The sequence below is a fragment of the Colius striatus genome, chromosome 6 (genome assembly GCF_028858725.1).
Source record: "Colius striatus isolate bColStr4 chromosome 6, bColStr4.1.hap1, whole genome shotgun sequence".
In the NCBI taxonomy this organism is placed as follows: domain Eukaryota; kingdom Metazoa; phylum Chordata; class Aves; order Coliiformes; family Coliidae; genus Colius; species Colius striatus.
Genome location: NC_084764.1, coordinates 19,411,717 through 19,428,971, shown reverse-complemented (window position 1 = coordinate 19,428,971; position 17,255 = coordinate 19,411,717). Strand labels below are relative to the sequence as shown.

Genomic DNA, 17,255 nt, shown 5'->3' with positions numbered 1-17,255 from the left:
TTGTGCAAAAAGCACTGGCTATTTATCAGACATTGCCCGTAATGGTTTAGAACAAATGCTAACATCGTATAAAGTCACCACGGCACTTGGTTGAATGAGTTCTAAGATTTGGAAAGTATATTCCTAGGAGGTGCCTCTTTGAGGTATCCAGTAAGTGCTCCATCCAACTTTCTCACATTGTTGACTGGAAAATGCGTTGTGCAAGAGAAACAAATAGAGCAGTGGTCAGGACCCAGGCAGTTTTAAGACTCATGAGCTGGTGAGAAAAGGCTGATGGATCAATTGTGTCAAATGAAAACTGAAGGCACGCTGAAACAGAGGTTCTAAAGTTTCTTTTTAATGCTGGAATACAATTTTCATGTTTTTAAATAACAGGGAAGGCAAGTTGGTAGAAAAATAATGCAAGAACCTTATCACACACACGTACCTCTCTCTTCATTCTGTAATACTCATCAATGGCATACTGGTATTTTGGTGTGCTTATCCCCAGAACAGATGCAATCTTTTCCCCAAGGAAATCACACACTAAAAAGTAAAGAAAGTTTACAAATGGTTAGCATCTAGAAGAAAATTCTTAAGCACAGTTTTACTTTAAAAGGTATCATCATTTTTCCTAAGTAGTTTGCCATAGTTCTGCTTCACTCAGGCTAATCTACTTATTTGCAATTGTTAGCGCTATCACTCGGCAATAAACAGAAGAAGACGGGAATCCACAAAAATCCAGGTGATGGTAGTGTTTGTATGAATTCTATTAGTTTCAGTTTTGGATCTAAGTTTCTTTTGCTAGGGGGTCAGTTAAAGGCTTATCCTTTAACTGAACTTTACATGAAAAGCAAGGTTAACCAAAAATACATGGCTACCAACTGTACTGACACTTCACTCTTAATGGTACCAGCTGAGTTACTTGTTGACAAATGCCTACTTCAAGTCAGTAGCAGTTTTACCAATGTCCTGTGTTGCATGCTAATGGATTAATAAAACATTTAGGTTTTAGCTGTCTCAGTTTTCAAGTTAGAGGCCACATGCAGAGCCACTTAGTGCTAAAACAGGTAGCACGCAGGCCAAAGTATGGAAGAGGGGGGCTTGTGTCAGTCAGTCTCTTTACTACACTGGTGGCCACAACAGCAGTTCTCAACTAAAGGTAAGCAACAAGTCATATATATTGCACCGCAAACTGCAAATCTGCCCCAAGCGTGTAAATGAGTTAGTTATCTTCAGGGAAAACGAGTTAGAAGTTAGCAACTGACTGCTTCAATGAATATTCATAATAACTAATTCTACAGATATCCCACCAGCCACAGCTCTGTGCAAAACACCAGTTCAAATTACAAATATAAGTAGCGACACCAAAGTAGGAGGAAACTAATATTCAAATTCCTAAGACTTCTGAAAAAAGGAAAAGGAGCATCTACCTTTGTGTGTGAAGAACAGAGATGACAAGAAATACAATTACACTGTACAACAGAGAAGCGTTTATAAAAATAAGGACAGGTTAATTAATAGACTACCAGTAGCTTTATAAAATGGCAGAAACTCTACAACATTTGTCAAAAAAACCCAATAAAGATACTTTACACAGAAGAACATAGACTAGCACAAGCGCAGGACTGGAGAAAGTCCAATGTCACTCCACCCTTCAAAGAGGGCAGGAAGGACAACTCGGGAAACTACAGGCGGGTCAGCCTCACCGCCATCCCTGGAAAGGTGATGGAACAACTCATCCTGAATGTTGTTACTGAACATATGAAGAAAAAGATGGTTATCAGAGGGAGTCAACATGGACTCACTAAGGGGAAATCCTGTTCGACCAACCTGATAGCCTTCTATGAGTGCATAACTCTCTGGCTAGATGAGGGGAGAGCAGCAGATGTCATCTACCTTGACTTCAGCAAGGCTTTTGACTCTGTCTCCCATAACATCCCCATCAGAAAGCTCAGCCAGTGTGGCTTGGAGGAATGGATGGTGAAGTGGATTGAGAGCTGGCTGAATGACAGAGCACAGAGGGTGGTGATCAATGGCACAGAACTGAGTTGGAGGCCTGTGGCCACTGGAGTTCCACAGGGATCGGTTCTGGGGCCAGTCTTGTTCAACATCTTCATCAACAACCTGGATGAGGGGACAGAGTGTACCCTCAGCAAGTTTGCTGATGACACCAAACTGGGAGGACTGGCTGATTCCCCAGAAGGTTGTGCTGCCATTCAGCGGGATCTCGACCAGCTTGAGAGTTGGGCAGAGAGGATCCTCGTGAGGTTCAATAAGGACAAGTGCAGAGTCCTGCACCTGGGGAGGAACAACCCCATGCACCAGTACAGGCTGTAGATTCACCTGCTGGAGAGCAGTGTGGAGGAATGGTTAAGGGAGAATGGACGTGGATCCCAGGGCATAATGTTAGGCCTGATGGGGCAAGGCAATCTGAGTTCTAGTTATATGAATTTAATGCACAATCAAGACCAGAGTCAGAGCCATGGTTAAAGCAGTTGCTGTCACATAGTCAGCGAAGACAGCAGGCCGCTTTCTGCTCCTTCAAGGTCGGGCTGTTTTCAGCTAACCAGCTAACAGCTCAAGGTGGAAAACAACTTCGGGGGAAAAAACAAGATGGGAAAATGTGAGGGAGCTTGCTTATCGCAGAAACCGCAGGTAGGATGAAGATGAGAATGTAATCTATTAGCTGCTGTTGCTGAGCTAGCTTTGAAGCTGCTGTGTATATAAGTTAGAGCCTGCTCTCAATAAAGAAGAAGATTTCTGCTATCACTCACATTGAGTAGGACTGATTTCTTCCCACCCAGCTGAGAATCGGACCCTGGGTTGATCGCCGCATGAAGTAGGCTTGGAGCTGGTTTTTCAGGCTTCGAGCCTGGGTTTTTCAGACTTAGAGTCTGGTTCATTTTTCAGGCTTTGAGCCTGGTTTCAGGCTTCGAGCCTGGTTTTCAGACTTCGAGTCTGGGTTTTTCAGGCCAAGAGCCGAAAACTTCGCGGCAGAGCAGCTCTGCAGAGAGACCTGGGAGTCCTGGTTGATAATAAACTAACCATGAGCCAGCAATGTGCCCTCATGGCCAAGAAGGCCAATGGCATCCTGGGATGCATCAAGAAGTATGACCAGCAGGACAAGGGAGGTTCTTCTCCCTCTCTACTCTGCCCTGGTGAGGCCTCATCTGGAGTCCTGTGTCCAGTTCTGGGCTCCTCAGCTCAAGCGGGACAGGTTCCCTGTCCCGGCTGGAGACAGTCCAGCACAGGGCCAGCAAGATGATCAGGGTACTGAAGCATCTCCCTTATGAGGAAAGGCTGCAGGAACCAGGGCTGTTTAGTCTAGAGAAGGGGGACTGAGGGGGAATCTCATTAATATTTATAAGTACCTAAAGGATGGGTGTCAGGAGGTTGGGACATCCCCTCTTTTCTGTTGTATCTAGCAAGAGGACAAGGGGTAATGGGATGAAGCTGGAACACAAAAGTTCCATTTAAACATAAGGAAAAACTATTTCACTGTGAGGGTGAGGGAGCCCTGGCACAGGCTGCCCAGGGAGGGTGTTGGAGCCTCCCCTGGAAGTCTTCAAAACCTTCCTGGACATGTTCCTGTGCAACCTGATTGAGGTGGACCCGCTTTGGCAGGGTGGTGGAACTAGACGATCTCTAAAGGTCCCTGCCAACCCCTACCATTTTGTGATTCTACGATTTTTAAAAATTCACAAAATCTTATGAGGTCCACAGGCCACATAAACCTCTGTGCAGTGAGTTGCAGGCTCCTGACAATCATTTATTTATTTAGTAACCTCAGAAATCTGTTGCAAAGTACAGGGCTAGATGTGTTCTGGAGATAATTTCAATTTGTCTTCATTAAATCTGCCAGTTCTGTTACTTTAAGCGGCATTCTTTCCAGATAATATCACACAAAATAGTTCCACACAAAACCTAATAGAAAGCTGATGTATTTCCTTGCCCACACCATCCTATCTCCATATGGAGAAAAAAAAAAAAAAAAAACAGGAAAAAACAACCTGTTCAGCAAAGGGTATTTTCTGTTTGTTCTTCCACTTGAGATTTGTTGATTGGATGTAAAAAAAACAGTGCCTGAGGCAAGAGAGCACATCTCCATAGATCAAAATACAGGTTCTTTCATATATCTGAGAAAGTGGCCAGCAGCAAAGAAATATGATTTACAGTCTGTCAAAGCAACTTTCAATATTCCATTACTGGTTTACCCAAGAATGAAATAAAGTAATACCTGATAAGGTTGAGGTGGCAACTCTCAGCATATGAAACCACAAGTAGGGCCCCCACGTCAGCGTTGTCTGTAAGAACATGAGTAGTATGAATATGTACAATAATACATGCAAAAGCTCAAACACACTGAGAAGAAAGATCTGCAATGTTTCCTGTTTGCCAGCTACCACAATATTTTTGCTTATTAAAATAAGTCTAGACCAGCAACACAGACAAGCAAGGTGTCACTGTAAGACATAACCATGGTTTATATCTCAGATCATTTTTTTCACTGTTTTTTGTTTCCCACTAAGCTTGGGAAATAACAAGCATACAACTTAATCCCAACATAACTCACACTGTAACTAGAAAGACCCTTCTTTATTGTTCTGAATTCCTTCAGGCTGTGCAGTGGGTTAACCGAGTAGTCCCTCATTACAATAATGACAGAACTGCAAGACGGTTTAAAACAAAACTTTTGAAGTGGTCCCTGAGCAACAGGCTGCTTCCAAGTATTTACAACCAGCTACAAATTATAATTTGGAATAGCACTTGAACAACAAAATCAGGAACTATAAGGGAGGCAGGTGACCACAGCTGAGGGACCAATGGACAAGAGGCCTGGGGTGATGCGAACAATGAGAAGCACAAAATGAACAGGGCTCAGGTGGGGTGACCTCAAGCATCTGCATGTGAGAAAGTCTCTCCCAAGTGTCTGCACACTAAGGCAAGCAGCAGGGCATGAACAGGAGGAATGAGAGATCTGTGTGCAGCTGCAGGGTTGGGATCTTGTTGAGGTCCCAGAGAGGCAGTAGATGGCTCAAATGACTGGAGCACTGCAGTGCAGGGATCCAGACCCTTTAGGAAGGACAGGCTGGGAAGACAAGGAAGAGGAGTTGCCCCTTGCATCACTACTGCAGAGGAAGTACTGCAGCCTCCAGACAAAGTAATTGACATCCTTACACATAGGAAATTAAAAGAAAATTTAGAATTTAATGGGCATACACAGGTTGTTTTATTCACTAAGGACAGAGGCTGTATCTCTTTAAAAATAAATAAATAAACAATAAGCCGTCTAATAAAAATGAGGAGAAAAGCAGATTCCAATCTAATGGGGAACAGCTGTAGGTTTTCACTTTTGCAAAAAGGCAAATGTCAATCTCAGTGAAATAAAATGTGTTTAGAGTTATCAATCTGTTGTATTCAGATAAGCTCTTTGTTACATATTTCCCCTTCTGTAGAAGTACTCTTGTCAAAAGCAGCAATTATAAGTTTCAGCTACTATTAAATGAAAGCAACTAGCTCCACTCGGTTACATATGTAACTTGTTGCTCAAGTAATTATTTTCTGGGATCTTATTTAATAGATACTGGTAGAGAACAGACAATGTTACTGTAAATAATACAGCCACAGAGACTAGTTGGTATAGCCTCAGTATGCACATACACAAGCTACTGGACTTCAGTGCTTTCCAAGCACAGCTTCTACAATCAGTGCAGTAAGAAATCACCTGTCAAGCCAGAAACTCAAGTTGGGTGAGCTGAAAAAAGCCAGATGCTATATATTTTTGGCAGCGGGTATGGAAAATGTCCTGCCAAGGTAAAAGTGTAAGCAAAACCAGCTGCTAGCCTGCTTGCACAAAGGCACCTCCAGCTTGTTGATTACAAGCTCGGTTGGTGGACAGGCTAACAACAATCATTTCAGAGTTTGTTCAGTTGAAGAAGTCAAGAAAAGTGCTGGAAAGGCTTGTTGCCACAGGTGCAAATAATGGCATGATGAGGTTCTGTACAATCCTTCATAACGAGGTGACAAGGTTAAAAAGCATTCACACAGTGCACAGGACAAACAAGAGCCTGCTGTGCAGCTGCAAGCAAGAAGCTACAAGAGCCCCCTTAACATTTCAGAGTGAAAAGACAAGCTGAACTTCAACCTAACACAGAATATTCAGACTTGTTTGTGGTAACACAAACACAGGGAATGTCTGAGACTCAACAGACACAGAGATTCTGTTTATTTCTACTGTTTCCCTCACTACAATTAAAAATCAGTTTGGTATGCTAGAGGAACTTCTAATTTCAGGTTCATGGAAACCTCTGCCTTCTGACAAAGCCCAATGGCACACTTCTGCACCCCCACCAATCAAGGCTTTGACAGTCCCCTCAATTTAAGAAAGCAGCATTCTTTCAAGTGCCTCAAAAGGCAAAAAAACGTGAGAGAAGCTATTCCACTGAAATTCAACAGTGGACAGGAGATGGTTTGGGGAGTAACCCATCAAGAACAACCAGGAACAAGGGAACATGTCGAAGACATAATCCTCCCTTCTCCTCTGCCCCTTTATTTCCTCAGAGTAAGTTTAGGTGGTTTCCTAAACAGGAAGCAGGAATGGCAAATATTAGATGAGAGGAGGTACTGGAGAAAACCAGAATGGTTCAGGTGAAGTGAATGGCAACACCTTGATACAAACTAACCCTAGCTTTAATGCATTAAGTGATAGAAGAAAACAGTACCCAAGTCAGAATGGTCAGGATTGGAAGGGACCTCTAGAGATCATCCAGTCCAACCCCCTGCTAAAGCAGGTTCACCTCTTTCAGATTACAGGAACACATCCAGGCGGGTTTGGAAACCTCCAGAGAAGGTGAGTCCACATCCTCTCTGGGCTCCTCATGTTCAGTAAGAATCACATACCTATATAATGTATGTCAAACTCCTTTGGCCAGAGAAGCCTAAACATTCAGACTTCAATCAACACAAGGACATTGTAATACTATATTTCTTGACTGGAAACAAGGGGCAGCAGGACAGAACACAGGACACTGGCATAATAAGCCAGGACAATATTTCTCCCGCCATCACTCTGCTGAGTATACATTTATAAATGCTTAATTATACTATTGAGCTATCCTGACTTTATTTTGTTGTTTAAAATAGAAAACATAATGGTTATGATGAATGGGTTTTAAACTATAAAAATTCTTAATGTACAATTTTAATCCAGTGCTGCATTTGAAGTAGGAATGCACGTAATGGACTCAACCATTGATAAAATCAAGATAGCTCTGGTTCAACAACAGAACATGATTTTGTTTCCTAGTATGGGGCTGACAGAGTACACACATGCTCCCATGAACCTCAGAGTGTACCATATTCCTACAATCCACATCTACATTTATTTTTGCTAGATTTCAGTCCCTAATTAACACTTGAACTTTCCAAAGTAGGGTTTCTTTTTGCCAGAGAAAACAGCAAAATGAGGAGAATCGTTTCCTGATTTAAGAAAAAACAAATCCTGTATTTATGATACAAATGATTTATGATATGCCACCAAATAGAGACTTTTCCATTTGTTCACTGTGCCAAGATGCCTTTTAAATAAATTTAATTATTGACTGGTCATTACTAAAATAGGTGCTTCAGTGTTTGTGCCACATGAAACTGTGACATTTAAAACAAGCCAGAAACACACAGACTATCCTCCATCAAAAACCATATTAGAAGTAGCTATTACTTGGGCGGTGACTACTTTTCTCCCTCATTCCCAAATTCTTAAAAGAAAATTAGAGGTCAATAGTCCTCAAGAGAGGACTTTCTGTTATTTCAAGTTAAGCTTCTTTTAACTACAGATTATCAAGATAATCTTCCTGTAAGGATGTGTTTCTATCTGTCTAAACACTGAAGGTTAATCAAATTACATGTCTTCTGGAGCTCGGTAGCTCATTCTCAGGATGAATTCTAAGGTTATCACCAACAGTTAGTTACAGTTGCTCTGCAAAAACTTAAGTTCCACATTTGCCTCTCATGTAACAGGTGAAAGCAACAAAGACTTTACAGCAAGTGGCCCTCCAATGAATAAACACAAATATTATTTTCTAGAACAGGCTAGAAAAAATATTATTACTATTACATTTTAGTGGACAGAAGCAAAAGGAGATTTATGCATCAAGTATAAGCATCTACATTTCAGGAAAGAAAACTCAAAATTAAAGCATTGCTGTTATCAAAGCATTTAAATTTTGAAAACACTCAGATAATACTGAATGCTAGTATCTAAAAAATCAGGGGAAAAATTTATTAAGCATATCTTGTGTTCTGGTTTCAACTTGTTCTTCAAAAAAAACCCCACAATCGAACAGACACTCCAGTCAAAAATGTTAATGAACTGAGTGCTGGCCTCAGAAGTATCAGAATTATTTCAATGCAGAATGTAGGACCCAGTTCCTTCAGACAATATGTTTTGTTATGAGTGGCGGAGTCCATCATACAGAGTGCATTGGTTATCTTATTACCAGGATACATACATGTTACTTTGCTTAGTAAGAAAGACATTGTCATTGTCTGCTTAGCTCTCAACCGCAATTAAACCAAGGTACTTACCCAAGATATTTCTTTATAACACGGCAAAATATTTGTTTCCCTTAAACCCTTTCAGAAGCTGCCAGGATGCCAATACCAGCTGAGCCTCAAAATTTCATGATGCAAAGTTTCTATTCAAAGTATTATATGTGGGTTTTTTTCTAAAAATAAATTGGACCAGAAACAGCTATTAGTTGCAACATACTTTTTTGTATCCCAACTGAGATAACAAGTTTTAGACATGCTGGTCCCAGCAAACTGACTATTTAATTGCTTTTATAGAAACCCTACAATAAAAACAGTGTTAAGGCAGCTGTTGGCTAGAACATCAAAGCTCAGCTTGGACTAACATTTCTTCAATTGACTGGCTCAGCTGGGATACACAAAGCATGCAGCAGATAAGGTAAACTTCACTTAATAGCAACCCTTACTCTAATCAAGTTTATTCTGTCAAGGTAAAAAGCAACACATAATAAGGCATACTGTGCTCCACAATAAACTATTCGGGTTTGAGAGGTCCTTTTATTAAAAAGTGTATCAAATTTAATGATTTCATAAACTATAAAAGGAGAACAAAGCAATCTTAACTGTGCCATGCAATATAGTTTTTGGTATTCAGAAAAAAAATATGCAGTAGGAAAGTGGGAGAAAGATCACACAGCATTCCCAGCTGCTGTGCACGTTTGAGGGCTCTTTAGTTAAGTGTCCATTTGTACAGCAGCATGCACATCTTTGGCCTCACAATACATACCTCGTGAGCCTTCCATCACTGCACCGCAGTGGAAACCTTCTACTGAGAGGAAATGGCACAAAAAAAATATACACATCTGGTCTCTTGCTAATCATAGTTGGGAAAAAGATGTCTTGCACATCCATGGCTGTTTGACATGACCTGCATAGTCGGTAACAGATCTGACTCTGAAGATAGCTAGACATTACCATAATATTCAGTAAATGTCACAGTTTTTACATTTGAGTAGATCATTAGGGAGGAAACAAAACCCACCATTCAGCAAGACAGCTTAACATCTACTCGTTGTTTGTGAGTCTTTCAATCTACAAACTTCAGGTGTATTTTTTACTGATCATATCCCACCTGCTCACAGACTAATGTTACTTTTCATGGCATTCAAGAATTGCCTATCAAGAGAGAAATAACAGTGCCACAAATCCATCCAGGATGAGCATCCCCTGTGAAACACCAGGAACTGCAGTCTCATATGAATTCCCACAGCCCCAGTACAGCTCAGTCCTCAAAACACTGCTTTTTTCCTTCAAGATAAATTTGTTTCATAGAGGGGAAAAAAAAGAACTGATTGGCAGTCCTCCCCAAAGCAAATCCCTTTTGGTTCACCATTTCTTCAGAAGAGAATGAGCAGAAAGTCAAAATCTCCACTGCAGCCCCTTCAACAAAGCCCAGCTCTCCCAGGATGGATATACATATAAATATACTCAGGGCCTGCTATCACATAGTAAATAGAGAGCTTCAGCCACAGCGTTTCTCTAATTATGGATTCTCAAACGTCATTTCAATGGTGCTGTCAAGCAGAAAACAGCCCTGCTTCCTGTGCATGCAAGGAATGTGATGTGATGCAAGGGAATGAGCCGCCTGTCAAATGGCATGGCCTCCCGCCCCCGGGCCACAACCAGCAGGAGGCGCCGCGGCACAGAGGGGCCACAGCCCCCGCCTCTCGCCAAGCCGTGACACTGCCAGGCAGAGAATGCGGCTGCCCACACAATTCTGGGGTAAGAACTGCCGGAGGAGGGTAGAGAAATGAGGTGCTTGGGACACCAGTTCTTGGGGCTGGACTAGACAATCTCTAGAAGTCTCTTCCAACCCCTGCCATTCTGTGATTCTGTGTATTTCATTTCATAGAATAGAATTGAATCATTATGGTTGGAAAAGACCTTTAACATCACCGAGTACAAACACTAACCTCACACTGCCAGGCCCATCACTAAATTAAACCATATCCCTCAGTATTCATCTACACATCTTTTTAATACCTCCAGAGATGGTGACCTCCCACCACCTCCCTGGGCAGCCTGTTCTGATGCTTAACAACCCTCTTGGTAAAAATGTTCTTCCTAATGTCCAATCTAAACCTTCCCTGGTGCAATTTAAATCCATTTCCTCATGTTCTATCATTTGTTACTGAAGAGATCCACCCCCACCTCAATACAGCTCCTCTTCAGGTAGTTGTAGAGTGATCGTATCTCCTCTCAGCCTCCTCTAGGCTAAACATCTCCAGTTCCCTCAGTGGCTCCTCATAAGACTTGTTCTCCAGACCCTTCACCAGCTTTGTTGCTCGTCTCTGGACATGCTCCAGCACCTCAGTGTCCTTGTAGTGAGGGGCCCAGAACCGGACACAGTATTCAAGGTGCAGCCTCACTACAGCCAAGTACAGGGGACAATCACTCCCTCAGCCTTCTGGTCACACTATTTCTGATACAGGTCAGGATGCCATTGGCCTTCTTGGCCACCTGGGCACACTGCTGGCTCATGTTCAGCTGGCTGTACATCTCTAAGTGTAGATCTAGAATCATTGATAAAAATGAAAACATTATTTTTGCATCTGCAATACACAATATTGCAGACAGCTTTAGTTGTTGAAACTCCACTTGAATTTGGACCAATAAACTCCATTCACAGGTTGAGCAATATCTTGACGGCTTACAAGACAGATGAACATTGCATCCACAGACTGGGCAAGTCCTTTAAAACCTGTTTGTGATATCATTGAATTACGTCAGTTTTCATTTATTTCTGCAAGTCATCCGTTTCCTTTCTGTGCTCTTTGAATTGTATCAAATTGCTGGTATGGTAACACTAAATTATAGCTTCAACTCTCCACTGTCACCAAACTTAAGGAAACAAATGTCTTCCCTGCACACTTTTCTAAACAACAGTAAAAATTAAGGAGACACTAAGAAAATATGAGAGCTGGAAATGCCGGAGAGGTTAGACTAGAACCATGAAGAAATTAAACACATTTCCAGCTGACAGGGCTACTCTAGTGAAGGAGGACTCCAGGATTAAACTTTTCAGGAATATATAGATTTCTCAGCTCCCAGACAATCAAATTAAGGGAATCTTTAATACTAAATCAGATTTGTGACACCAAAACTAAAACATAAACTGTGGGTAGGGCCCAGTAAACCAGAAGTAGCAATTTATCACGCAAAATACCTACAGGATCTACAGGCGGCAACAGGTCTTTTTTCTCTTGTTCATCTTCTTCTTCATCTGTGCTATATTCTTCCATGGTTTCTCCACTTGCAAAATGGATAACCCTCCTTGGAATTTTCTTCTTCTTTCCTATGACACCCAACTCCACATTCTCAAAGCCTCTATCTGCATTTGCAAGTTGCTATAAAGAAGAAAAAAAAAATCATTATCTCAAGCAAGTGCTTCTGGAACTGGAAAAGTTCCCCCTTAAAGAACTTTATGAGATATTCAAAATATTTTAGATTGATTACCATATACAGTGGATATTTGCAAGAGCTTGGCTGGAGGTAAAAGATAAGACCGGAACATTATTGTTTGCAGATACGTAAAAACTGATCTCTTCACTAAAAGTAATGAAAATATTAAGTGCCTTCACTTCAGCATGGACAAGTGGTACTAAACACATTTATTCTGAAAGACCACTGTGTTATGTAGGAGTTTCTTAGCAAGACACTTCAAATAATTTGATCAGCACATAAGTGTTAATATTTAGAAGTACTGCTGGCTTAGGATTGAACTTCTAGTGAAATTAATCATATAGTTCACAGGCAATAGTAACCCTTCTTTGCAAGCTTAGGCAGACCCCTCTGCCACAAGAGAGAACTGAATGAAGGCAAAGCAAACAGCCAGGCTCGATGTATCACAGAATCTGCCTCTGTGCGCTACCAGCAATCACAATTAGCACAAGGGACCATGCTAAAAGAACAACACTTAATTGTGGCTAAGGACTTCTAAAAAGAGAAGTACAATGTCTGGTTCTGTTCTCCCAGTTGCTGAATACTACAAAGCAGTCTTTGGGTCACAAATATTATAAAAATATACTTGTAGTTCAAAAAGACCAATCAACAATTGTTTAGGCTAGCAACTCCTGCTGCTACAGAATTTTAGTAAGGTTTACTATTTCTCTATGAAAACAGAGCCTTCACCTCGCCAGAGGTTTTAGGTATTACTGCATCCAATGCATAAAACTGCTTTGAAAACACTTCTGTCATACAGAAAAAACAGAAGTTAGGAAATGCCAGCCACATGTTTTTAATGTGCCACAGAGGTTTTTTAAAAATACATGAGCTCAAGTAACTTAAAACCGTATCCCACGTAATGAGATACATGTACACAGAGGTCAGACGGCGTAAAATGGGCACATTCCAACGTTCAGCTTCTTATCTGTGCAGCCTTCACCATCTTCACAGAAACAATTCTGAATTAGTTATAAAAAATACATATTTTGTCACACCGTTGTAAGACACCCCATAATGCCTACAAGCACAGCATCACCATTCCTGTCTCTCATGCTAGATTACACAAATTAGCTTTACAGAACAGGCTCTGTTAGCTGGGAAAGCCAGTGAGCATAGTAGAGAGGGGTTGGGGGGGGGGGTGTAAGGAGCAGAATGGTTTCCTTATTCCAGGCATAGATTTTTCTTGCACCCACAGAGAAGAAGGAGGGACAGTAAAGATCACTTGCTGAGCTCTACAGTGTGGAGGAGGAGCACAAACGCTCACCGTCTCCCCCAGCCCTCCTACCACACTTCTCAAAACTGCAAGTCATTTCAGCTCCCCCTATCATTTACATGGCCACTGTAACACATTTCTGACATTTTCTTGGAGGAACAGAGCAGCATCCAGTGGCAAGTTTTCAATGGGGCAATTCAGCTGAAATGGCATTGCATTTCCATGCAGAGTTACATTTTCATGTAGAAGGCAAAAATGAGTAGCTGGCGTGCTCTCTCTGCCATGTTTCAACCTTGGGAACTGAGCAGGAGTAGAACAGCAACACTACAGAAATATGAATGCCAAAAACGGTGAAGCAACCCAGGCACAGGGAGCACTCCCTGCTGCTGCTAGAAATGCAGGAGCCACTTGCTGCGACTCAGTTCTGTATTTTTTGGAGCAAATCGCACCACAGAATCAGCCTTTTATGAACATCTTGTGCTCCTTTTTTGGTATGATACAATGATGCCATTTTTCATGTTTAGTCACAGCACTCTTTCTTGCAACAAAGAGTCACAAGTATGACTCTGATTAATAACAGCAAGCAACATGAGCCTCTCCTCAGAGTTTCCCTAAAGGCACAGTCCCTTCATCTATTTAATCTCATTTAAATCAAATATTTCAAAAAGCAGGTTTTAATTCCCTGCACACCTACCCCACACTCCATTGCAGTACCTACAGCAAGCAGCTCTATGTAGCTGGTACTGGTACAAAGTTTCAGACAAATGCAGTATTTCAAGACAGTATGGATTCATCAAGGAATAATGAATCCAGTTTCCCCTAGTAATCTGGTTCAGAGTCCTAAATTATTAAATAAAATAAATAATATGTATCAACTGTTGCTTTGGTTATTACCTAGTCAACAAACCCGGATGTGGATTTCAGTCCTCACTGTAGCACTTGTCTGTTTAATTTTTACATTCTCACCATCAGTAAAAGCCAACTCTCCCAGCTGCAAGCAGAAAGTTTAGCAACAGTAAACCTTACTTCTCAAAACTGTGGTGATGCAGACCTATTCTGGAATTGTCAATTAGACTCACTTCATAGCTCAATGTTACAGCATCTCCTGCTTAAGGCTTTACACTTTTGATCTCCCTTTTTACAGTTACTACAAAGATCATTCTGCTAGTCCACAGCTTCGGTCAGGTTACCACCTCATTTCTTTCACAGACTTGTCCCTCTCCAACACATTATATGGGTCTTGAAAGACTCAGCATTTGTCTTATCTTCATGCCATAAAAGAAGTTACTTTGCTTTCTGTTCCAGCAACTGTTAGATACAAAGGCCAGTCACCCTCTGCTTTCACCACACCAGCTAATATCCTGAAAGTACTCTGTCAACACTGTTATGTGACTTCCATTTTCCTTTAGATGCCCTGTTGGAATTTTTGTTGCCTACATGGCACAAGTACAAACCTCACCTGTCAGGAAGTCAGCCTCTGAAACTTCAGCTCCTTGTTTCTTTACATCCACTCTCTTATCTCACCTTTTGGCCAGAAACAGAGAGGGAGTTAAGCACATTTTGATAGTGCTGGTACAATGTACAATGGCATTTCAGTCTGCAATGAGAATGCCAAAATAAATAAACTACAATTAAGGATGAAGTATGTCAGGACAATCGCAGTTGCACTGGGAGAGCTTGTACAACTATTATTAGGTGATACAATAACATAAAGTGTCATCAAGGAGAAGAAGAAGAAAAGCAAAAAGTAATGAGGAGACCAGTCTATTTACTTTGGCATCTTTTAATCTGTTGGACTCAAGTATCCTTATGAGAGCCTATGACCCAAAATGACAAGGTCTGTGATGTCTCATCTCCCTCAGAAAGATAAGTAATTCAAGTTCCACAAATCTACTGACCTGATAGTACTAATTACTACGAGGCTGGTGATAGTCAATGAGAAATATTTCTACTCATGCTATCTTACCTGCCTTACTGATTTAACTTGGGCTCCTTTTTTTTTTGGTTAGGGATTTCTTTTGGGCAGAAGGGTTGGGTGGTTGGGGTTTTGTTTTGCATATTGCTTGACCTTCCCCCCTTGTGTTACAACCGGAATCAAACAGCATAAGTCTTTCTGAAATAAAAGTCAATGAAATAACAGAGGACAACTGTAAGAAAAGACACCCTTGGAAGAACAAACCTTGGAAAGGCACCATAAACAGTGAAGCTGTGGTGCACGGAGTATTCAGCGTGAAGCCAAGGCCACTGCGAGGGACATCAGAAGCTCGCCAGCTTAAAGTCTAATTAAAAGCTGGTGTCCCTGACCATCCCAGAAGCCTTCGCCAACTTGACAGCCCGGAGAGAAGCGGACACCAGTCTCCATTTAATATTTATCAAGCTCGTTTGTAAGAGGCATTGTCTGCCGGTAAGCAGGAGACACCTGACACACCCTTACCCGCCGTGCTGACTGTAACTAACGAGCAGCGTGAGGAAGGAAGGAAAGGAGGGCAGGGGCGTAGACCGACTGCCGTCTCCCCGCGCGGCCTGGCCCCCCACACCTCACTGCCCGTCGCGCCGGAGCTCGCTCCCGCTCCCTCCCCGGGGCACGGCGAGGGCCCAGCGCCGCCCGCGCCCCGGCCGGACCCGGGCGCCGCCGCGGCCCGCGGAGCTTCGCCGTCCGGAAGCGGCCTCCGCCGAGGTCCCGCGTCCACGGGGACGGGGAGCGGCCGTGCCATCAGCCCCAGCCCCGCTCACCTGCTCCGGCTCCATGGCGCAGGCGGCAGCCGCAGGGCCGGCGGCGGGCGCGCAGTAGAGGGTGATGGCGGACAGCCCCTGCTCCATGCTCCCGCCCGCCGCGGCGCCGGGGGAGGGCGGCAACGGGCCCGCCGCGGCCCAGGGAGGCAGCGAGCAGCCGGGCGGCACCGCCCGCCACACTGCCCGCCGGGGCGGTGCTTGGAGCCCGCGCGGCCTGCGGGGCCGCCGCACGGCGCGTCCACGCCCTCGGCGGGCTGAGGGGGATAACCCGGCACGGGTGGCCGCGGCCTCGGGAGCGAGACTGAGCCACTGCTGGCCGTGAACAGCCCGGCAGCAACCGGAGCCCGGAGGAGGAAAAGGCCGGAGGTAGCTGGCGTGCTAGGCACAGCCATACCTACACTCAGCAGGAAGCACAGGCACTCTGCAAGGATGGAAAAGGGCCTGTCGTAGGGAAATGCACACGCGTGATCTTCCTAGAGTGTTGTAAACATCTGCAAAATAATAAAATAGTATAGTGCGTGGAATTATGTGACAGTAGAGTCCTCTCTCCAGGAGTGGCTTGCTGGGCCCTTAAGTATGTGCTGGTGGCTCAGACAACTCAACATGTTCTAAAGGACAACCCCGGAACAAGAAAGAAATGCAAACCCAGGGTCGCCTGGGAGGTGTCTGTGAGAGAAAGTAATGTTCATTTCCAGCACGCGGGGAAGTGTTTTTCAGGTAACTGGGTTGCTCAGGTGCCCCAGGGAAGAACAGGGAGTCCATTTCCTCCACATCTGTGCTGCAGTCTTGTTACTGCAGGTGAGGGCCCAGTCTGAGCAAGGGCGGACCTAGGCAAAAGGCACATTATCCACTCGCAATTACTAGTGACAACAGATGGCTGTGGAAGCATGAGAAACAGTCTTTCAATAGGATTGAGAAGTAATTTAATATTTGTTTTTAAAAGGTTGGAGAAAATGGCAGTAACATGCACGTACAAACCATCCTTCAATCCTGAACAATTAGGAATAGGTTCCAAAGAATCCATCTGTAGCATAGATGGGCTCTTAAGCACTCTTTTATCAAAACATTAGCCAGATCCCATGACAAATAAAAGTCCCAAGTAAAGTCTAGACACACTAGATTTACATTAGCGCAAGGCAGAAAATTTTTAAAAAGGACTGACACACAGGATGTGCTACTGAATGTGTGATTACAGAAACACACGAAGGAAAGATTACTTTGTATGTTAAAGCAAAGAGATATTACTTTATACTGCAAAGAAACAAACTAATGTAAGGGCACATAAATACCTCAA

At 43.0% G+C, this 17,255-nt stretch overlaps 1 protein-coding gene across 2 annotated transcripts in view; it reads right to left on the bottom strand.

The window, feature by feature from the left end:
• Positions 1 to 17,255, bottom strand: part of LOC104550292 (signal recognition particle subunit SRP54) — a 38,107-nt gene that overhangs the window by 2,467 nt on the left and 18,385 nt on the right. Inside the window, exons 1-4 of one of the 2 annotated variants that reach the window (XM_061997569.1) lie at positions 15,962 to 16,141; positions 11,742 to 11,918; positions 4,220 to 4,286; positions 428 to 525 (exon numbers count right to left, since the gene is read on the bottom strand). In XM_061997569.1, the coding sequence (XP_061853553.1) occupies positions 428 to 525; positions 4,220 to 4,286; positions 11,742 to 11,918; positions 15,962 to 16,048 (429 nt within the window). In that variant the 5' untranslated portion in view covers positions 16,049 to 16,141. Of the gene's footprint in view, positions 1 to 427; positions 526 to 4,219; positions 4,287 to 11,741; positions 11,919 to 15,961; positions 16,142 to 17,255 lie in introns of those variants that run through there. The other variant, XM_061997570.1, reaches the window with a different exon arrangement.